This window comes from Leptidea sinapis, chromosome 11 (genome assembly GCF_905404315.1).
Source record: "Leptidea sinapis chromosome 11, ilLepSina1.1, whole genome shotgun sequence".
Classification (NCBI taxonomy): Eukaryota; Metazoa; Arthropoda; class Insecta; order Lepidoptera; family Pieridae; genus Leptidea; species Leptidea sinapis.
The window spans coordinates 6,381,868-6,406,611 of NC_066275.1; the positions used below are offsets into that span (position 1 = coordinate 6,381,868).

General features: G+C 37.6%; 3 protein-coding genes across 4 annotated transcripts in view; 2 read left to right on the forward strand and 1 right to left on the reverse strand.

Annotated features, from left to right (window-relative positions):
* Positions 1-24,744, forward strand: part of LOC126966691 (protein artichoke) — a 441,824-nt gene that overhangs the window by 234,974 nt on the left and 182,106 nt on the right. The window lies entirely within an intron of this gene.
* LOC126966965 (peroxidase-like) overlaps positions 1-24,744 on the reverse strand; it is a 388,039-nt gene that overhangs the window by 54,244 nt on the left and 309,051 nt on the right. The gene's annotated exons all lie outside the window — the stretch shown is intronic.
* LOC126966736 (uncharacterized) overlaps positions 5,321-24,744 on the forward strand; it is a 394,461-nt gene continuing 375,037 nt past the window's right edge. Inside the window, exons 1-3 of one of the 2 annotated variants that reach the window (XM_050811004.1) lie at positions 5,321-6,333; positions 6,906-7,120; positions 7,921-8,085. In XM_050811004.1, the coding sequence (XP_050666961.1) occupies positions 5,401-6,333; positions 6,906-6,986 (1,014 nt within the window). In that variant the 5' untranslated portion in view covers positions 5,321-5,400 and the 3' untranslated portion in view covers positions 6,987-7,120; positions 7,921-8,085. Of the gene's footprint in view, positions 6,334-6,905; positions 7,121-7,920; positions 8,086-24,744 lie in introns of those variants that run through there. The other variant, XM_050811003.1, reaches the window with a different exon arrangement.

A 24,744-nucleotide genomic window follows, 5' to 3' on the forward strand; every position in this document is an offset into this window, starting at 1 on the left:
TTGTTGGGGACCCAGTGCTCTGTGAACGGCTGGATCACTTGGTGTTGCGTAGAGAAGTCGCTTCATTGTGTGTCTTTTACCGCATTTATCACGGGGAGTGTTCCGAAGAGCTGTTAAACTGATTCCTGCCGCCGAATTCCACCTTCGCACGACACGCCACAATTTAGGATATCATCCTCACCATCTGGATGTGTGGCGTTCCTCCACAGTGCGGTTTTCAAGGAGCTTTCTTCCACGTACTAAGAAGCTGTGGAATGAGCTTCCTTGTGCGTTGTTTCAGGGACGATACGACATGGGTACCTTCAAAAAAAGCGCGTACACCTTCCTTAAAGGCCGGCAACGTTCCTGTGATTCCTCTGGTGTCGCAAGAGATTGTGGGCGACGGTGATCACTTAACAACAGGTGACCCGTACGCTCGTTTGTCCTCCTATTCCATTAAAAAAAAATACTTCGCGCGTTAAGAAGCAATTGCTTCTGTATACGCGGATTGCGTCACATAAAGTTATGGCTGTTACAAAAAGCTATTTTAATAAAAAAGCCCATAGATTTTAAATTGATCGTAAACCTCATAACCATTAAAACTTCAACAACATTTAATGGCCAGTATCGAAGTTATTTGATCGCAGTTTATTTTAAATTATGTTCTCATATAATATTTTACGTTAAAACGCGGGGTTGCGATGAAAACATTTAATCAATAAAACTGCAGTTTAATGTGAAATATATAGCGAGGATAAAAATCAGTGAAAGTAATAATTATGTTATCTTTTGTACTAGGTGGAATCCCAAAATAGTATTAAGTGCAGCAATGCTATCAATATTAAATGATTATTGTTTGTTTTATACAATGAGTATCAGGACGAAGTAGCCACAAAACTCATCTTTTGAGTCCATGCATCATATGTTTTTCTCTGGTATTATAAAGTTACTTCTGTATGATATGTCGTTATATTAGAAACTGTACCAGAAGCTAAGAAATATTCAAAAGTTTTGTTATAATTATATTTGTTTGCAAACATGTTGTTAAAATTCGTAGTCCCACTTATGAGTATCCTCGAATATATTTTCTACATTTAACTTGTGAATGAAATGAATGAATTATTACCAGTAGTAAGTGGTATTGAAACAAATTGGATGGTTGAAATTGGGAAATATTTATTATTCCTAGTGATGACACTTCCTAAGCATTTCTAAATTTAAGTTGTGAATTTGATATCTAATCATTTTTAAATTTCTGATTCCTGCCGCCAAATTCCCCCTTCGCAAAACACGACACAAAGTAGGATATCATTCCCACCATCTGGATGTGTGGTGGTCCTGCAGAGTGCGGTTTTCAAGGAACTTTCTTCCACGTACTAGAACGTTGTGGGAATGGGCTTCCTTATGCAGTCTTTCCGGGACGATACTACGACATGGGTACCTTCAAAAACAGTGCGTACACCTTCTTCACAGTGATGTTCCTGTGATTCCTCTAGTGTTGCAAGAGAATGTGGGCGATGGTGATCACTTAACACCAGGTGACCAGTAAGTTCATTTGTCCTCCTTTTCCATAAAAAAATCTAAACTTTAACACTTAGTAGAATTAAGATAACTGATACTTAAAGATTGCTAATTAAGGCTATTATTTTTATTATTATATGTATTGTTATTACAACCTCATTATTCAGGATTCAAGGAAAAACATTAAGTCCATAGACGCAGTCGTCTGCCCAGTTCGTTTGAAAAAGCTGTAATATGTTTGAAATGGTACTTGAAATTGTGAAACTATTGCATGCATTAATTCCTTATGTGGACAAGTTGATTATGCAAATGAAGTAATACTGATGCGGTTAATTTAATTATGCAAATGTGAATGAAATGTAGTGAAACAGAAATACAACAAGGACTTAATTAATATGTAAGTATAATTTGTAACTAACTTTTCCAGTTATTGTCATTTTTGTAATGTATGAATAGACATCTCTTTTTAAAAGGTGATCTTATAAACACTAATGCAACATTACCACGTAAAATTATTTTTGTACGTTCAATTTATATGATTACAATTTTTATTGAAAATACTACTAGCTTTGGTAATGGTAAGACTGTTGAAAATGTAAAAAAATATGTTTTCTATACAAATTTAAATTTTTATTTGTATTTGGTTTTATTTCTTTGGTGAATTATACGTATGGGTTATAACTTTATATTATAAATACAAGACACCGATTTCAAGTTGTTGTCAAGATTTCAATTAAAATTATTATTTTTTCATCAATACAAACAACCAATATGACAACCTATCAGTATTTTGTTTATTTTTCACTTGCTGACCCGACAAAACTAGATTTGCAATTTAAATTATTTTTATGGTTTTTTCTCCGACTTACTTTGCAAATTTGACTATCACGACATAGTCTTTTCATTTTAATATTGCCTTTGATACTCACTAATAATATATGAGGCTTTCTATTGTATTGTAACAGAATTTTCGAAATTCGGGTCCGTAGACCCACAAATTATATTGGTATAGATTAATTAAGGAACGATCGAGCAATATCCGCTGTTAATTTATACTAACTCGGTCAAACCGCAACGGGAATCGAATATGAGGCTATTTAAAGTGTCACTGTGAAAGATGATGGATCCATTTTTACCGAAACGTAGAAGTCAGAGATAATAGAGGAGTGGAAAGCTTAACGATGCTGTCAGATGTTTACTCAATGTTATATTTCATTTCTTATGCAAGATGATGGATGGACATTTGTATTTTAAAATATTGTATATTTTATTTAGAACCTTCTATATATATTTCTTACACCACTCGGCCCATTTTGGAACAGGGTTGCTCTGGACCGAAAATACTGGAGAGAATTGGAGGAGGCCTTTGCCAATAGGAAATCATAGAAATTCTAGCGGCCTTACAAATAAACTTTGTATTAAGTTATACCTGAGAATAAACATGGAATATGCAAAATGTTTATTATATCGTTGACAACACTGTCAATAACAATAATAATTCTGAAGTTTTCCGAATATCAGGCAGCCTTGCAAATATACGCGGGAAACGTTATACGTGCAAATAAACCAATAATTAACGAAATGTCTACTTGTAAATATTTTACACACTCTTAGTTTATTCTCAGATATAACTTTATACCGAGATTATTTGTAAGGCCGTTGTTGTTTTACTATGTATGCTTGGTTAAGAAGGTTGTACTAGACTTCGAAAATAATAAAATTCTAATATTATTTTTAACGTACCGGGAGATGCAGTGTTGGTAGGCCCCCCATAAGATGGACCGACGATCTGGTCAAGATCGCCGGAATACGTTGGATGAGGGCAGCGCAGGACAGATCGTCGTGGAAATCATTGGGGGAGGCCATTGTCCAGCAGTCGACGTCTTCCGGCTGATGACGATTATTATTTTTTATTTAGCATGGATATATATATCATATAATTAATAATTTAATTTTTTTCCTAAATGTGCATCTTTTTTTTTGTATATAAGTAGTTGTAAAATATGTTTTAGATTTATATAGTTTGTTATTACTTTATGACCGAGAAAGGTCATTAAATTATTTCTCATGCATGTCGCAAATAGAAACGCAATTATATTTTTTTTAAATATGTTGTAGTATCAATAAATAAATGAATATCACATTTTTATATTTTTTATTATGCACTCTCATATTAATTATGTAACCTTTGTTGGATTTTTTGATGAGAATTTCAGATGAAGCATTATTTGATTTCATATTTGGACATAAGTCGCGATATCCAGTGTTTTCATTGTAAAGTGCAAGGTTCTATTGCTTGCAAATATTATAAGAGAAGTAAATATTATACAATAATCGAATAACCATTATAATTATTTTCAAAGATATAAATTATTACAATATTCTGTTCAGTAGATGTAGTTGAAGCTACGAAGATCCCTCACGTAGCATTTTAATAGCAGTTGTTTGGAATTCCAACATCTTAATATTATAATTGTTACTTTGATCCGATTCCTAGCCCGAATAATATACTTGCCTTATTTCTAATAAAATATTGGCGGATTTTTCAGAATAAGTACTGAATCATATATTATCTTGTGTTTTAAATCCCATTGTTTAACATAGCAATGTACTATAAAAGGCATTTATTTTCTCAAAATTGATTCCTTTACAATTCTTTTTAATGACATTTCTAATATACTAGATAGTTCAATCGCTTCGGAAACAAATGGCGCTCTGAGAGAGAATACTTTTTAAATAAAACATTTAAATTTATTTACAGATAATGCCTGAAAGGTTACTGGGTTCTTATTTTAAAAGTGTATACTTTTACCCTTAAAGCTATTATATTGTATCTTATAAAGTCTACTAGAATTAGTATCAAGCAATCCCTTATTTCTAGTGTTAAAATAATGAAAATCACTATTAAGAGAAAAAAGGTGAGGATTTTTGTGAACGCATATTAAAATTTTCATAAATTTACTGACAATGAACAGTCATAATCTTTATTTCTTATAAATAACATTGGGCGGAGGAGGGGCATTGTTCTGCAATCACGCACACCAAGACGTGTAACAATGTCTCTCATCTATTTTGCTCCTCTATCCGAAGGAGCAATCTGGCAAATGGTCATGGGTGGAGTACAAGTTGCAAAGATACTCATGGCAAGTCTACTTAGTTCCCTTCCTGTGGTTGCCGCCTGTTATTGATCTGGTTCCCTGAAACAGATATAACAAAAACTGAGTAGACGCACTAGACCCTTCTCTCCACAACAATCTCTCCCGTCTCCAATCATTCTTCCCATCCCTCCTCTCGGCCGATCTCAAGGCCGGCGGCGCCCCCAGTTTTTGTAGGTTGGGGCTGGGAGACTATCAACGACCTACCTGCGTTTTGGCCTACGCGACTGCGTAAGCTGGGACGAAGGAATCCTGGAAGTTGAGCTGTAGATGAGCAACACGCCCTCTTTGGTCTGGACTTCCATGCAAAACGGTAGCCCCCCGCCTAGCCAGCGTAGGGAAATGGTCTTCGGTAGTCTGCCTTCTGCAGATACCTGGCGAGGGGCGGCGGGACTGGTGGCGGTCATGCTGAGAGGGTAAGGATTGCGTGGACAAACTGGGGGTGTTTTGGGAACCTATGCTCCCAGCCACGCTCTTCCAAGCTCCTGATGTCGCACCTAAACCACCAACTCGCTGTACCGACATCCTTTGTGGTAGTCTTAGTGTACCGAATGGGCACTCCCTATTGCGGGCTCCGGGGAGGGTGGGAAACCACGAAGTATGAAACTTTTAAAACTTTAACATGGATAATTTAAAGGTCTCAAATACAAAAAAAAAACCCGAGGGGCAACCCGAGGGAAAGCCTGAAGGGAAAGCCGCACTGGCCATCCCTTCAACATCTAAAGCAACGGCTGCTACTTCCGCTATGGAGGTGGCGCAAACAGGGTCTATGGAATCCTCCCAAACACACAACACAAGTAACTTCGAGCTCAAATGGGCCCAGGTGAACGCGCCAAAAAACAGGGCTGCTAAAACCACTCCCAAAGTGGCTCAGCGGCCTAGTGGCTTGGCGAGTGAACCCGGGCTCTCGCGGAAACACAAAAAGTTACTGAAAAAGAAGGAGAAGAGGCGAGCAAAACGTGAGTCCCAAACTCAATCACTCACCTCTCCCCCCAAAACACAAACCGACAGACAGACCGAAAAACCAGGACCGTCCACAACAAAAGCAATTTTCCGTAAGACTGTGCTGGAAACCAAGGCGACTGGCCAGTCCGAGAAGGAAAGTGGACAAGACAAAGGCAAAACAAAGAGGGCTAGGCTCGACGAGACCCTGTCTCCTCGAGGCGAGCCCAAGAAGCCTAGACTGACTCCAGCCCAAGACACGAGATCGCCGACTTATGCCGAGGCAACATCTGCAGACAAACCCAAGGCTAAGCTCGTCATCACATCGGCAACGGGCTATATTACTAAAGAGACTGCTGTCATAGTTGAAAAACACCTGGACGATGCGTTCATCGCGACAGCCAGAAGACAAATAATGACCGTCGAGGGCCCCATCTTCATGCGGAGGCCGACCTCCTATGACGGCTCGCTTCGCCTCTACTGTGAAAATCAGGAGGCGGTGGAGTGGACCGTCGGGGTGTGTTCGGAGCTGGATCTACCAGGGGTGGGCAAACTCACGGTCACAGACGCAAAAGATATACCGAAGATGGTACGCTGCGGCATCCGTCTACCACACGAACACGATGGGGACCAAGTGCTCATTGGTATGTGCCTTAGACTGGGGAACCCATGGGCACAAGTGGAGCGATGGCGTGTCCACACCATTATACCACAGGATAAGGCGACATTTGTGGTGGTGAGTATCCACAACGATATCGTGCAGACTGTACTGGAGAGGAAGCGCCGCCTCGGCTATCGGCTGGGTGCGGTGTACCTAAAATTCCAGGATGCCAAGGGGAGGTTCGTGGATACCCCTATGGATTCTGCGAACGAGTTGAAGGGATGCGGGTCGCGGCAGCTGCCGCAAAACCTGTAGTCCCACCGTCCCCACACAAGGAGACCTCACAGGCTGGGTCGAGTCGAGCCGTCGAAGCATCAGGCGACGACGAGCTCCTTGACCTGACCAAACTTGGGCTGGGGGAGGGAGAGGATCCCAATGGAGCCCCTTTTCCCCAATAAGCAAATACTGATTCTACAATGCAACCTCCATCATAGCATTACTGCTACGGCTCAACTTCAAAGATGGTTGGAGGTTGCATCTACTACACCAGCCATTGCACTGATCCAAGAGCCGTGGATTAGGGGAGGCAACGTATGCGGACTCTCCAATATTGGTAAGCTCTTCCAAAACAATTTCGAAGAGGTGAGAGCCTGCATTTACGTTAAAGGGAATATAAATATACAGCCTCTTGTGGATTTCTGTTCCAGAGATCTGTCTGCCATAAGGCTGAATTCCAACCAAGACATAAACAACCTCAACAACGTTATTGCATCAGCCTACATGCATGAGGCGGATGCGGTACCACCTGAAGGACTCAACACACTCGTCAGATTCTGCGAACATAATGGATGGGAACTGATTGTGTCAACGGACTCCAATGCCCATCATCCGCTATGGGGAATGGAAGCAAGCAACAATAGAGGTAATGATCTAGTTGATTTCCTATTTACTACTAATTTAGATATATTAAACAAAGGTAACGAGCCCACATTTGTGGGTAGGCGGTGCAAAACAATAATTGACTTGACACTGGCAATCCCCAGAGCTGCTGATCTAATAGCGGGCTGGCATGTCTCATCCGAGGCATCATGCTCTGATCACAGGTGGATTCGATACGATTTAAAAATTACCAGTAACCCCGAACAACCTACAAGGTACCCGAGGAAGACTGACAAGAGGCTCTATAGATCTCTAGTAGAACTAAAGCTGGGAAAACAGCCACCTACCACTAGGTTAGACAGCATAGAAACAATTGATCAACAGGCAAGTAACTTAAACAGCGCCTTAATAAACTGCTTCCATAAAGCCTGTCCTCTGGTAACACCGGTTACTGGGGTCATATCCAATGGCTGGTGGGGCACAGAACTTAAAAAGCTGCGAACAAAAGTAAGGAAAACCTTCAATAGAGCAATGAATACAGGCGCTGATGTAGACTGGGATGCCTACAAGGAGAACAAAAGTCTATATAAAAACGCATTAGATTTTGGAAGTCTCACTCATGGAAAAAATTCTGTGAAGACATTAATCCCACTCCACAAGCAAACCGCATTAGGAAGTTACTGGCCAAACAGGGTCCTTACGTTGTCGGAAATCTGAGGAAAGCCGATGGCACAATGACCCTGAGCCAGGAGGAGACTAACACGGTACTGCTAGAAACACACTTTCCAGACTGTAAAATAATACAAGAACCAATTTGGACGATACCTAACAGCTTGGTTACAGAAAACTGCTGGCAAACCACCTATGAGATCGTCACCTACAACAAGGTGAAATGGGCGGTGGACAGCTTCCAGCCTTTCAAGTCAGCGGGCACAGATGGCGTCTTTCCTGCACTGCTACAGTTGGGAGGAGATAAGTTGATGTACATACTGACATATATCTATCAGGCCTGTCTGGCCTTCAAATACACTCCCCTTGCCTGGCGGGAAGTTAGGGTCATCTTCATACCCAAGCAAGGTAAGAGTAATTACACTAATCCTAAATCGTGTAGACCTATCAGTCTGTCGTCTTTTCTCCTTAAGACTTTAGAGAGAATATGCGACAGACACCTGAGAGATAATGCGTTACGCAACACACCCATACACAGGCATCAGCATGCCTACTGCCAAGGCAAATCAACGGAATCCGCTCTTCACCAGGTAGTAGGAAAAATTGAACACGCCTTAGTTAAAATAAATTAGTCTGTCTAGGTTGCTTCATAGATATAGAGGGAGCCTTTGACAAGAACAACTTCACCAGTATCAACATAGCACTTCGCAGACACGGAGTACAGACCCTGCTTATTGACTGGATACTTAATATGTTAAGCAATAGAATTATAAGGGTAACAGGGGAAGACACGAAAGGCACCCTTGTAGCCCGCGGCTGTCCGCAGGGAGGTGTTCTCTCTCCGCTTCTGTGGAACTTAGTAGTGAACGACCTGATCTCCAAACTGAACAACCAATACTTTTACACAATAGGGTATGCCGATGACATCACCATTTTAAACACAGGCAATAATGCCAGCATGGTATGTGATAGGTTACAAGCAGCTCTTCGACTTGTAGAGGAATGGTGTAAAGACGATGAGCTCTCTGTAAACCCACAAAAAACACAGGTAGTACTCTTCTTTAACAAAAGATTGGTAGGGAACCACAAACTGCCCACTATCTTTAATACAAGACTTCAGTTATCAAAAGAGGTCAAATACCTAGGTGTGATTCTAGACAGCAAACTGAACTGGAGCAGCCACCTTGAATACAAAATCAACTCCGCGAGTATTACCTAATGGCAATGCCGCAAGATGATTGGCAAGAGATGGGGTCTCCAACCAAAGCTCACCTTATGGCTTTACACAGCAGTGGTGAGACCAATGCACACTTATGGCTGTGTAGTGTGGTGGTCCAGGACCAGACTTACAACTTGCATCGCCGAATTACAAAAATTTCAAAGGCAGTGCGGTGCAATTCTGTGCGGTGACGGGATGCATGAGAACAACTCCTACCTCCGCCTTAGAAATAGCCCTGAGCATCCCTCCGCTACACTTATTCATATATCAAGAAGCAGCAATGGCTGCGCTAAGATTAAAACATCTGAAAACACAGAGAATTGACAATGTAAGACATCTTAGCATACTTTCAGAAGCATGGTCAGCTATGCCATTTGTGGAAGCAGCTAGTGATAAAATAGAGCGGACTTTCATTTTTGACAAAAAATACAGAATAGAGCTCGAGGAAAGGAACAACAATGTCCTTACACATTATGAGCTCGACCTCTACACAGATGGTTCGAAGACGTATTCAGGCACAGGTACGGGAGTCTTCTCGGAAGATCTAAATATCAGCATATCCGAGCCCTTGGGTAAGCTTAACACTGTATACCAGGCTGAATGCATGGGGATTTTGCTAGCTGCCAACGCTATCTGGGCCAGAGAGGTTCAAGATCACTCCATTAGAATACTCTGTGATTGCAAATCGGTATTACAGTCCTTTCAAGGTAAGATAATCAATTCCAGCCAATTACTTGAATGCCACTCAGCATTAAATAAGGTGGCTGGTAAAAACAACAACCTAACACTTCAGTGGATCAAAGGTCACAGTGGGGTCAGGGGCAACGAGGCGGCAGACCAACTCGCTAGAAGGGGTTCTGAGACCCAACTGGTTGAACCAGAGCCTTTCCTGCCTCTGCCACATAGTTGGTTCAGGAACCACTTAAATCAAAACATAAAAGCACTACATCAACAATATTGGGATAGCCTTGAGGAGTGCAGGCAAGCCAAAGCAGCTTTACCTTGCGCCGACTTGCGTTTTACCAATCACATCTACAAATGTAGGTGACTACCTACTTTGACTGTTTCTCCAGGTTGCAGCGCAGCAATTGACATGTCCATCTCTATTTTTGCTGATGAATTTGCATTAGGATGTCCTTTCTTACAAAATCACTTCCGGCAATTGTCGTTGGATAGAAAGCATAATACTATTAGTAATTTAAAATTTACATGTATGTAGATTCTGTGAAAGTGTTCATATGACATAAAGTGCCACGGAATTACTGAAGTTAAATTCCCGCAGCAACTGAGTAATAAAGTGAAACCGACTGTGTCTAATGCAAATAGGAATAAGTAACGTTGTTTGTTCAGCAACGCCAGTGGAGACCAAGACACACAGATACGCCTAAACCAACACCTTTACCATTAATTGTATCACCTCTCTCGGACATAACTAAGTAAACTATTTAAAGTAGATAATTTGTTGGTTTTTAACCAGTAAAGACCAAGTTTTTTAAAAGAGTGTGTGTTGCCAGTGATGACATACGAAACGATGACATGGTTGCTAACCATTTTTTTTTAATGAAAATAATAGTCGAGTCAAGCATGACGTTCAGCTCCTGGTAGTCGATACGCCCTGCCGATTACAATGCAGTGCCGCTCAGGATTCTTAAAATACCCCAAAAATTCTGAGCGACACTACAACTGCGCTCGCCACCTTGAGTCATAAGATGTCAAGTCTCATTTGCCCAGTAATTTCACTAGCTACGGCGCCCTTCGGACCGAAACACAGAAATGCTTACACATTACTGCTTTACGGCAGAAATAGGCGCCGCACCCATAACCTAGCCGGCATCCTGTGCAAAGGAGCCTCTCCTTGGTGTTCACCAATGGGCCTTATGAGAAAGCTCATGGTTGCTCAAAGGGCAATGGAGAGGGCTATGATCGGAATTTCCCTGCGAGATTGAATCAGAAATAAGGAAACCAAAATCACTGACATAGCCTAGATGGTTGCGAAGCTGAAGTGACAGATGGCCGTTGGGGCAGTAAAGTCCTCGAGTGGCAACTGTAAGTAGTTGCGTACGAAGACGTAGTATTGGTGGGGGGGCTCCCCACAAGTAGGACTGAAGTAGGATCGGCGGAATAGGTTGGATGAGGGCAGCGTAGGACCGATCGTCATGTCAGTCTTTGGGGTAGGCCTTTGTCCAGCAGCAGACGTATTCCGACTGAATTATGAATCTGTTGGTAAACATAAATCAGAGACTACAGAACAAACAATTTAAGTTTTATTATATTATTATTAACGTTTTATTATTATTAACGACCTAACTTAACAGTGTTATCGTAAATTGGTGATCCGAGATTAATTTTATTTAACTTTGCATGTCAGTATACGATCTATGGAAATTTTTGTTTAAAACTTTTATCAATTCATCAATAGGTATTTTTAAATTATGTATGAATGTGACAGAAAAGTGTTTTCTATGTTATTATATGGAATAAAAAATAGATTGACATAATATTGAAACGCAGATGCAAGAGCGAATGACAAATGAAAAAAATCTGTTTTCTAAAATATGAGCATAAATAATTAGGTATCGGGAATTGACGGCGGTTGTAAGTTGTAATAAATTTCTAAAAAATAAAGTTAATATATGCATATATAAAAGAAATCGTGTGCGTCTCGGGACGCCCAACAAAAGTGATAACTTAAACTTATCTAAGTTGAACAATTTAATATTGAAATTGTTTAACTTGAAATTTTTTGAATTTTTAGTTATCATGCGGTATACTATAACATAGTTCGTCATGTTCATTTAATTGAGAGGTATCGTGTGACTCCTTCCTCAAATATGTGCGAAGGGAACGATGGCTGGTCCATGCGTCAACTCGTGAATGGGTGCTGCTTGTGGTACCAGGTCGACCTATCATAGTTAATAAATCATTGTATTTGTGTGTTGCATTTACTATTTGTGGCAGTAATCACGACCATCATGTTTACGAAGCATCCTTACACAAACAAGGAGTTCAAGCTCTAAAAATTGACGCATATACGATAATTTATGTTTATACAGTTACATATTTATTACCCACATTTTATGAAATAATTTATATTATTTAAAGAGAACTCATATATTTGATAATGCAAGGAAAGGTTATTTATTAATAAAATCCTTTATTGATTATAAAATGTATTTTATTCTCAGTTACAATTCGATGATATTTAGATTAGAGTTTTGTGTGTGTACATTATTAGTATCATTATTAATTAATGCCATAAAAGTAACAATTGGCTAGAGTGAGAGAGGAGGAGCCTTTCAACCGCTGCCGTATGCTTGAGAGAATGGGAAGCCAGACAGATTGGAGCCGTAACGCGTTACGTTACGAAGTGGTTTACCGTCCAATATCAAGTTATTCACTTCTATAGATCTTTTTAACTTTTAACAACTCTATCTTCATTATAAGGCGATGCAAGCAGTCAAGCCATGACAAGTAAGGAATAGCCAAGTAGTGCCAATCAATTGTTAGCGATCCAATTAAGTTGCTGACGTCATTCCCAAATTCTACTGAAATAGTTATAGCCTGGCGGACAACTTTGTGACCCAGATTTAAAATAGAATTAATTCTAAAAATATCGAAATAGACTTTAGTTTATTATCTAATTTTTATACGAATATAATTTATTTTGAAACGGTTTATCTTTTATTGCTCTGTTTAATCATACATTTTAATGATTATAATTAACGTTTCATTTCGTCGTTGTTGTAGATTTTAAATTTATTCCTTTTCCAACCGATTTGTATGAAATTTTGTGTGCATATCGCTTAGGTCTGAGAATCGGCAAACATCTATTTTTTATACCCCTAAGTGATAAGACCCACCCATTTACATTTTTTAATTTTTTGACAATTTTGAAGTTATACTTCTTTTGGGGCGATATAGAAAAATGATGAGAGTGAATTATTTAGATGCGCGCGCACACCGCCACATGAATTCTTCATCGTGAAGTTAGTTCTAGGTGGCATGAAAATCGATAACTATGTTCAAGTTGTATATTCTAGTATTTTTATATTTAGAACACGTGTTTCGAAACAGTGTGAATAAATAAATATTACTTTGGTGTTTTTATTAAATCAATTTCATAAACAACGGTGATAGTAAATTAATAATATACATTATAGGTTAATAAACTAATAACTTAACTATTTGTTAAAATTTGATTTATTGGTCCATACGCCAAAGAAGTAAAACTTCTAACGCATGTATATAAGTACACACACTCTTTTTTTATTATGGTTCAGCGTTAAAAATACATACCTACGACTTCAATCAACCCCTGTTTTTTAATCAGCATTTTTATATTATTTTGTTTCATCCATAGATCCGGTTGCAATCGAGTTTATTTTTGTAGTACGAAAAACTTTATGTACGATATATTTGTTAATTCTAAGAATCGGTAGTCCTCTATTTTTATACCCCAAAAATTTTAATTATTGTTTTTTTTACATTGTATGGCAATACAACGTTTGCTGTGTCAGCAAGTATAGTATATTATTAAATATCTACGGTTACAATCGCAAACTACGAACCTTGATTGAAACATCTTACTTGTTTCATATTAAAGACACATAGTTTCCACTTAGCATAGTTTAATTTCCTTTGATAGTGTTTATTTTGCTCGTTGTGCTCAAGACTCACAAAGAGGTCAAGTTCCTTGTAACTAACACAGACAAAGATGAAGTGTTATTTAAATGCCTCTTCCAACTCCAACACGTCGTGTATTTTACTTAAACCTCGAGAATACAAGCTTTTAAATGGATCTTTTGCATGTTCTGTTCTCATAATATTCTTACAGAAATAATAAAGATTATTTTTTAAGAAAATAAGAGACGAGACGAGCAGGACGTTCAGCTGATGGTTATTGGGACGCCATGCCCATTACAATGCAGTGCTGCTCAGGATTCTTGCAAAACTCTAAAAATTCTGAGCGGACTACAACTGCGCTCGTCTTCTGGGACATAAGATGTTAATTTTAATGCTTACACATTACTGCTTCACGGTAGAAATTCGCACAGTTATGGCACAGTAGACACATTTTTGTGGTACCCATAATCTAGCCGGCAAAAAGAAAGCGGCAAAGATGTAGTATTATAATATACTAGCTGATGCCCATGACTTCGTCCGCGTACATAAAGGGTTTTTAAAAATTATATGCAAGTTTGGAATTGAAGATTATCATGTCCTATTCGAGTTCCGGTTCTCGTTTTCAATCCCGTTCCCAACATACTATTATATGAATCTTATTTCGAGGAAAATGACAAAAAAGCCCTACTATTGGTATAGTTAAAGCTCATCGTTTCAGAAAACCCGCGAAAGCCATGGATTTTTCCAGGATATTAATAGGCTTCATTAGCCTACGTCCTTTCCCAAGCTCTATTCAATCGCTATATCAAATTTCATCAAAATCGTTTAGTAGCTCTGGCATAAAAGCTTAACAAACAAACTTACGTTCACATTTATAATATTATTAAGGATAATGTAGTAGTGTAATTGTAAATACTTATTGCAATGATCATATCATATTATCATTGACCTTTAGACCATCTAATTTTAGGTTAGATTTCAATGGTATTTGATGTTTCTTATGGCGCCATTGTTTACGTCGTTATTGAATGAGTAAAACTTCTGTAAGCACGCTTGCCTTACGGCCGGTCGCAATAACCTACTTATCATTAACATTCTGTTAAATTAGCTACCATAGATAGCTCTAGCCGCATCTTTGCATTTTAATAAAACTAAGATAGATAGAAATTTATATCTTCAACGATGATCTACCATCGGGAGGGGTTACCGCTGACCATAAATAGGTAGAGCTATACAAAAAAAAACCTAGACCGTTTCAATAACATTTTGATTATTAACTTTTGTTTGTTTTTATTACTGTCAGTCGAAAATTTACTATCTTTTGAATTCGGGTGATTATCTTCTCTATTTAATAGATAACTTTGAATTTTATTAAATATATTGGATTTGTTTAGTGATGACAGTGATAATGAATTGTATGAGGCCTGTATATTTGAGATACTGTACCTTTTAATTTATTAATAGTCGCATTCGTTGACTGTGTTCTGATTACTTTGTGCTTGGAAATCATATCAAGTAGAAGGATTATTCTATCTTTATTAAGCGCCTTAGCTTTCATCTGAAAATAAATTATAATTTTAGACTAGAAACGAAGGTTATAAAAAATAAATGAATTCTAAATCAATGAATAATCACAATATCCCAATATCCAAAAGTATTACTTACATTTTGCAGATCAGTCATTTTGTTTTGCTTGACCAATATATAATTAGTCCATTGAAATGTTACTTGAAAATGCACAGCTCATGCATTTTTAAGAGGACGCTATTTTATTTTTGGGTCATGTATGGGGGCTTAGAAGCATAGAAGGGGCATAGAAGCTTAACCTCAAGTTAGTGGGGTCGCCACCCTTGTCCCCGGTCCGCCATCTTGGAAAAAGGGGTGAAAACACTTTTTATAAACATATAAAAGAGAAAGCTATTAATTTTCACAATTAATAAAAAATTTATTAATATTATAATTTGTATTTATGTAAAAAAATCTTTTAAGCTACGAAAACTTCAAAAGCTTTTAATTATTTTCTAGCAAAATTAAATAGTCGTTGTTTTAGAAATCCTTTATATAATAATAATACACAAATCGTTAGTTATTCAATCAAATTTATATTGTTATCGCCTTCAAAGTATGCTCCTTCAGAAACGATACACTTATGTTAACCAATAATCCAATCATCAAAATATTCTTAAACGCTTTTTCTGAAATTGTGTTTAGTTCTCATCACGAATTTTCCTCCATGACTACTAAATGAAAACGGGTGACACGAAGTGGTAATTTGAGTTAAGCCTTGACGCTAGCTAATGATAGCTTGGGGCTAATCGAGCGATCACTATCGGTATCACCAGCCCTCTGGCTACAATTTGACGTCATAGCACACACGTTCCTTATTTATGAGATTATGCAATCTTAACTTAAAGATACACTAGTATATTCATGAGTGGATAAGTTGCTGAAGACATGTAGATATAATAACAATGGCCTTTTATTCAGACAAAATTTAACCTAATACATGAATGTATGAATGAAAATACTGACACGAGAGTGGGTCAGGGATTGGAAATAATACTCCGCTTATAGGAACGAGTCTTTATTTGGGTTCACTTTTCCTGAACTTCACTTCGCCGGTCTGCCGCTGTTCCTCTTGTGGGCGGCGGTATCTATAACGCATCACACCGCACCAAACACTAAGTCTCTTCTATCTTCTTCTTCTTCTTCACCTGGATCTTTCCCATTTTCACTACTTCTAATTTTCTTCTTCTTCTTCCTTTACACTTTCGAGTCAGAACTAGAACTGCCGTAGGCCACGCTTAGTACGGCTTATATACCCCCGGATCTGTTCTATTTTCAAAATGATTCTCCCATTCCATTTTTAAATTTAAATTGTACTAGATATTTCTTTTAACTATTGTTATCCTGCTTACACATTTTCCATCCTCTTTATTCTGTTCGAGTTAATCTTGAACTTACTAAAAATTTCCATGAACTTAACAAAACCCAAACAATTCCATACACTGGTAGGTGTACCGAACCCAGGTCTACAGCGTCTAAAGTATACACTTTTCCACTGAGCTACGAGTATTGCTGACGGAGCTGTTGAAATTAACAATGTCTTGAAGTTTGATAACTCTCGTCATTTACGTTGCTGCACGATATGAAGTTTGACAACTCTCGTCAAATACGTCGAACTTTATTGCACTAAAAAATAAAAATTATAAAATTTCTAAGTAATTCTTCATATAGTCATCGTATATACATTACATACATTAAAAATACATGACACAAATGCAAAGGCCTCCTCTGCTCTTCTCCAATCTTCCTTATTTGCACTAAGTCTAGCCTTCCAAATCGGCAGTGTCCTAGATTTTTCAGATACACCAAAACCGAGAGTGCCGTATGGCACACTATTCCCTCACCAATATCTGACCTTTATTTTGTTTGTAAGATTGTTTATTTTGCATGGTCTTATAGCTTGTTTCAATAGCTTTCAGATACGTTCACTCAAATCATATGCAATCTACACGTAAAATAATACGCATTGACGAAAGTCTGCGCGCGCGCCAAAATCTCGCCAATCTCAGCCATACCGTGCGTGATCAGAGATTCCCGGAGCGGAAAGGCTAGTCCAAGTTCTTCCAGCCATTTTCTCTATTTCATCATCCCATCTTCTAATTTGCCTACCTTTGTTTCTCTTGCAACCTCTTGGGTACCATGAAGTAATTAAAAGTATTGCGAATGACATGAAGATATTACTAAAAGAAAACTACATATATAATTATATATTATGACGACCCATATAATCTAGTGACCCTACCTAGTGAGGTAGAAGGCCCGGGTTCGAATCCCAGTAGGTGCCAACATTTCAATGAGGAATATGGATGTTTGTTTCGGAGTCATGGATGTTTGTATGTATTAATATATGTTTAAGTAAGTATATTTTATTAAAATATATCGTTGTCTTGTACCCATAGTACAGACTCAGTCTAGTTTGGGGCAAAATAATTTGTGTAAAAGTGTGTCAATATCATATTTTTCTTATTTCTATACTTATAATAAATCTGTAGAAATCAAATTTCTTTACAAAGAAAAAAAACTGATTCAGTGGGATGTAAGAAGAGTAGTAGAACAGTTTCCGAATTTTTTGGAATTTCTTATTTCTCTGTCTCTTTGTCTGTTTGTACGGGCTAATCTCTGAATCTATTAGACCGATTTGATTGAAATTTTGCATGATGATACCTTACATTCCCGGTCAACATCTTAGATACTTTTATTCCGGAAAATTAAAGAGTTCCCGTGCGACAGTAAAAAACCTCTACTTACTTAAATAGCGTAGTACACAACATCTTACGCACATTATTTAATAAAATTTGGTATGTTGATACCTTATATTGGTCAAAACTTAAAATATTTTTTATCCCAGACAATTAACGATTTCCCGTGGGAAAAATAAAATACTATAGTTCCTTATATAGCTTAGTAGACAACAACTTATACACCTAATTTAGAAAAATTTGTCAAGTTGATACCTTATATGGCCGGTAAAGCAATGTATTAGTATTCTAAATTTTTAAAATCCCATAAGAGTGACGGGTTCCCGCGAGAAAGTAAGCGATTACAAAAACATAGTCCAGCATAGCATCATTCTTATTAAATCAATTGTGTGTGACGGACATAATTTCCACCTGAGGTAAAAAGTGAGAACGACAGGTCATTTATGTCATACATAACAATCTATATCTATACTTATAATAAATCTCTAGAGATTAAATTTCTGTACAAAGAAAAATAATGATCAAAACTGAGTCAGGGGGGTGTAAGAAGATGAATAGAAAAAGTCCTGATTTTATTGGAATTTTTTGTTTCTCTGTCTGTTTGTCTGTTTTGTACAGGCTAATCTCTGAAACTATTAGACCGATTTCATTGAAAATTTGCATGATGATACCTTACATCCCCGGTCAACATCTTACATACTTCACATCCCCAAAAATTAAAGAGTTCCCGTTGGACAGTTAAAAACCTCTACTTACTTAAATAGCATAGCACGTTTAATAAAATTTACACGTAACGTTTGCTCAAAGTTTAATAAAATTTGGCATGCTGATACCTTATATTGCCGGTCAACATCTTAGATACTTTTCATCCCATAAAATTAAAGAGTTCCGTGGTACAGTTAAGAACCTCTACTTACTTATATAGCGTAGTACACAACAACTTATGTATATAATTTAATAAATATTGGCATGTTGATATCTTATATTTCCGGTCAACATCTGAGAAAGTTTTCATCCTGGAAAATTAAATAGTTCCCGTGGGACAGTTAAAACCTCTCATTATTTATGTAGCGTAGTACACAAAAACTTACACACAGAATAAATAAAAAATTGCATGTTGATACCTTATAACGCCGGTCAACACCATAGATACTTTTCATCCCATAAAATTAAAGAGTTCCCGTGGGACAGTTAAAAACCTCTACTTACTTATATTGAGTAGTACACATCAACTTATGCACCTAATTTAGTAACATTAATGATGTTGATACCTTAAATTGCCGATCAACACTTTAAATACTTTTCATCCCAGAAAATTAAAGAGTTCCCTTGGGACAGCTAAAAAACTTTAGTTTCTTATACAACTTAGTACACAACAAATTATGCATCTAATTTAACATGTTGATTTGGCATGTTGACACTTATATTGCCGGTTAACATCTTGGATACCTTTCATCCTGGAAAACTAATAAGTTCCCGTAGGAAAAATACAATACTATAGTGTCTTATATAGCTTAGTACACAACAACTTATTCACCTAATTTAGTTGATACCTTATATTGCCCGTAAAACAATGTGTAAGTACGGAGGTCACACTAAAAGTTTTGCGTATCTTAATAATACAACATGGTATAACCAAAATATTATGTTTATTACTTTTCAAAATACTCTCCTTTACATTTTAAACATTTTTTGGTAAAAGTGAAACCTCACATCAAACCATTGATTATGTCGGAGTTGTGTGCAGAATGGGTTACGAGTTGTACTTTTTCGGAAGGTAAAAATGTCTTAGTTTTATTGGCAGCGTGTGAAGAAGCATTGTCATGATGTAGGAAAACGCGGCTTTTTGGTCGCCTTTCACTTTTTGGTAGAATACCACTCGGCATTAACACTCTTTTGACCTTCAAGTGGAATTGTACAGTTGGGACCCGTAGCTGAGAAAAAAAATGCGATAATTTTTTTTACTGCAGTTTAAGGCCTTTCACGAAATTCGTCATGTAAAGAAATTCGACCTCTCTCAATTTCAGCAAAACATCGCGTCACGGTGGTCAAGCAAGGTGCTTCTCTCCCAAAAGCATTTGACAAATGATTTCCCGCCAATTGTATTTTTTTTATTACTAAAAATTTTGAAACGTTTGCAACGTTTAAAAATATAACATTCGAAATTCAAATAGTTCTGATTAGCTAGAAGTGCATACTTTTTGTGTGCCCCATGTATTATAAAATTTAAAAACCCCATATACATAACATACATCGATACATACTAAACTTAATCTTACAACCCTGTAAAAATTTCAGCTCTACCTTCTGGCTTTCCAAAAAAGTATTTACTAATATTATAAATATGAAAGTTTGTAACAATGTATGGTCGTCTGGATGTATGGATGTATGTTTGTTGCTCTTTCACAAGAAATCTACTAAATGCATTTTATTAACATTTTACAACAATATAGCTTACATATTAGAATCATACTTACATAACAGAAATTTAAAGTAGATAATCTCTGTCTTTACTACATTATTTGAACAAATATTTGGATAGATACGACGACAATGATAAACAACCGAGTGCGCGATATTGTAGTGCGGTCCGGTGGCAGGCGGTGGAGCGGGATTGCGAGCGGTCGGATGGCTGCGGGTGGAGGGGTTTTTAATTTTAAACGCCTACAGTTCCTTTTAATTTGTATTTTCAATGACTATCAACAAATTCCAGGGTCAAACCTTAAAAGAAGCAGGCATACATTTGGACATGTTTTCCTATGGCCAACGCTACGTTACTTGCTCACGCGTTTTTAAATCGCAAAATCTATGTGTTTGATGACTGCAATAAATCGTTCAACATAATTTAGGGGGACATAGGAATATATTGCAGTAACTACCTATAACTTTTGCATTACTATCAATCATTGTAATATAAAATCATTAAAAAATTGACTTAAAAAGAAAATACTTTTTTTCATTTAAAATCAGTATCACAACTTTCTGCAGGATAATCTTTTTTTATGGACAAGGAGGACTAAAGAGCGTATGGGCCACCTGGTGTTATGTGTGATCACCAACGCCCATATTATCCTGCAACACCAGAGGAATCACAAGAGCATTTCCTGCCTTTATCTCTGGATCTACTAAGCCGATTTTTTAAATTCTGTTACTAATACAATTTCAAATTTTTGTGTCATATATGTACTATATATTAACCCTCTAAAATACTATTTCATAGTAGTTGTATTTGTAAAATACGTCGGAGAAAGACTGTCGAACCCTAGAAATAAATAATATGGCAAAATAACGTTTGCCGAGTCTGCTAGTATTATATAATTCTAGGAAGTTTTATGAAACTCCAAAAGGTCCTAGCATTCTAGTATTACTCCTTATATATAAAAAAATTATGTGTGAATCCGTTAATAAGTTAGTAAATAGGGAGTGTGATGCTTACAATCCGATTTCAACAGCTGATCGGTTCCAACCAATAATTATTTTTGTGAGTTAAATTATGATATTAAACTCATGGTTGTTTAGTTGTTAGAAAAATATACAACACTATATTTATAATTATTAAAATGAGGGATTTTAACAATCACTCTTAGAATCTACAATCGGATATGATTTTTTCCATTCAAATTAGAAAAAATCCACAGTACTACTGCCGGTCACAGCAAAATCACAACGTGAAAAGCTAAAGCAAAATTTTTCAGCTATACTGATATTAATGAAAACTGCAGCTTTTTAAAAAGGCATAAAAGGCATTTATTGTTTCTCAAAATAGATTCCTTTAGAATTCTTTTTGATGCCATTTCTAATATACTAGATACTACTACCGCTTCGGAAACAAATGGCGCTCTGAGAGAAGAGGCGCAAGAAACTTTCCCAGCATTATTTTTTTGCGCTCTTTTTAATAAAAATATACAATATTGTACTTTCATTGCTATTGCTATAAAATAATCATAATCTAGTCCCAGGCTGTCGTATCACTTAGATATTCAGCTGTGGTGTAGTAGGATTTACGACAAATCCCTTTATTTATAAAACATTTAAATTTATTTATATATAATGCCTGAGAGTGGCTGGGACTTTATTATAAAAGTGTATACATTTACCCTTAAAGCTATTATGTATCTTATGAAGCCTACTAGAATTAGGTAAAAGCAATCCCTTATTTCTAGTGTTATAATAATGGAAATAACTATTACGAGCAAAAAAGTGACGATTTTTGTTTTAGTTATAACAATCCTGACCATGTAAAGTAAATAAAACCATCTCGTTATTTTTAGACAAGCTACCAATAAAAGAGCTGGCGTGGAATTTCTAATTGTTGAATTTATCTTGTTTGGTCAATGTAACAGAGTAGGTACTCGTACCTCCTACATAGTGTGGGACTAACATGTTTAAGTTTCCTTTGTTAGCAGTTTCACTAACGTAGATATGGCTACGATTTTTTTTCTAGATCTGCTGCGCAGGTTGCGTTTTATTAGTTTATCTACACCCATGCTTTAAATCCTCTATTAAAAATTCTGAAACAGTGAGCTTATTGCCAACATTAAAACACCCAATGTTCTAATAACCATTACATCATCCAAACGAGTGTTGTAATGTTGTACTGAATTTCATAACAACACTCCTATGTTTTTTTTTTCGATCCCTTCATGCACAAAGAGTTTCGACAGATTCTTATAGCTCGATGCGTGGTATCTGTATGAATTTCGTTATTACAATCCTAAAGATTGATTACTTTTTTTTATGATATTAGGTGAAAAAATTGTTAATTATTTAAACATAATTGTCCACTAAGCGAACCAACCTAGAGGCGTAGTGGCAAATCAACAAATTTAAGGATAACACCTTATTCATGCTACAAAATATAAGATTTAAGTATGATAAAATTATAACTTATTTTGGTTTCTCCAACATGGTTGTATACAATCCAACATACATCAACTAATTTTTATGTATAACATAGATTTAAAATATACGTATAATAAATTAAATTAAAATCAAATAATTTCTTGAGACATACTTTTTTTAATGAAAATAAGGGACGAGACGAGCAGGACGTTAAGCTGATGATAATTGATACGCCCTACCCATTACAATGCAGTGCCGCTCAGGATTTTTGAAAAACTCAAAATTTCTGAGCTGCACTACAATTGCGCTCGTCACCTTGAGACATAAGATGTTAAGTCTCATTTGCCCAGAAAGTTCACTAGCTACGCCCTTCAGACCGAAACACAATAATGCCTACACATTACTGCTTCACGGCAGAAATAGGCGCCGTTGTGGTACCCATCATCTAGCCGGCTTCCTGTGCAAAGAAGCCTCCCAGTGGTAAATATTATATACCTTACATATTAGATACCTTATTACTTGTATTACTTAAATCAATTTGATTTAGTTAAGTCTGAGATGTGATGGAATTACTGATGAGAGTATTTAGTTAGGCATATCTATGTGTGTCTTGATCTCCACCGGCGTTGTTAAACAAGATATATTTGAATTAGGCATAGTTGGGTTCACGTGATTAATCTGTGACTATACCAGCTTGTTCTGGTAAGTGGCTGAATATATTATTACTTTATTATTATCAGGGGTTAAAGTATGAAATTGCCGATTTGTACTGATAAATAGTTTTTTTTTTTAATTTAACATATTTATTTAATCAAAATAATTACCATTATTATCAGTTCAGTTCCGAGCGCACTCGGTAACGTACATGCACACTGAAATTACGAATATAATTTATATTCGCGATCTGCGCGCCAACCGCCGCTGCACGCTATTATGAATATGAGTTCCGAAAAACTCATAGCCAATGAATTGCTGGCATTCCTTCAGCACGCAATTGATACTATGGACGAGATCAGCATCATCGAGATCTGTGCATCAAATTTCAAGAGTGAGGAGCTCATCAACGCCAAGACGCTCCTGTACGAGGTTTTCATCAAAACCGACCAGATCCCGTCCCGCAGGAGGGATGAAAGAGGAGAGAGAAGTCTTCAAGACATGATAAATCTCCTGAAAGTGACTGATCCTGACGACGTACCGTCTTTCGTGGCAAGGAACTTGAACAAGTTACCGCCCGTCACCTTCGACCATGTCGACGTCACCAGGTTGCTGAAGGACATCACAAACCTCAAGGCAGGCCTGGCAGAAGTAGTGTTGAAATTAGAGGCATCTCAGAACACCATCAGGGACCTGCAAGCTGAAGTTGCGACTTTGCACAACAATACTGTTGTAAGTAGGTCAATAGAGGCCAATAACATCAACACACGACGTGGGGCTTGCATTGCTTCGCCAGCGAGTATTGAATCAGCGAAATTCGACTCGACACCGGCCGCTGCGCCCGCACGTGTAAGCAGTAATGTACTTGCCGCCCGTCCCTCACCTCCTCACCTCTCGGAGGTGTCGCCTGCTGTCGTTACGTCAACACCTCAACGTGACTATGCTGCTGCCATCCGCCAGCAACCCAGAAAGCGGACAGTGCTGAGGACAGAAAGTGGAAGCGGGCACGCTCGCAACGAACCCGCTTTTAGAGCTGTGTCGAAGGGTCTGACCGACAAGGATGGCTTCATTAAGGTGGAGCGGAAGAAGAGGAGACCTCCTAGTCATAACCAATGTGGCACAGCACCGATAGGATAGAACCAGCTCCTGCGTCCCGTAATCACCACACCACCAAGGCCTCCGACATTGTTCAGTACTTGGTCGAGAAGACAAGGTTCCGGTTGGGGGTCGAAAAGTTGGTGACGCGTCACGCAGTTGACTTCAACCCTTTTGTAATGTTTGCGTCCCGACAGAACATATATCAACCTTCCTGGACGTGCAGCTGTGGCCGAAGGGGGTCGTGTTCCGCAAGTATCGCGGACGTCGCCGACCGCCGGAAGCTACTGAACCCGCGCC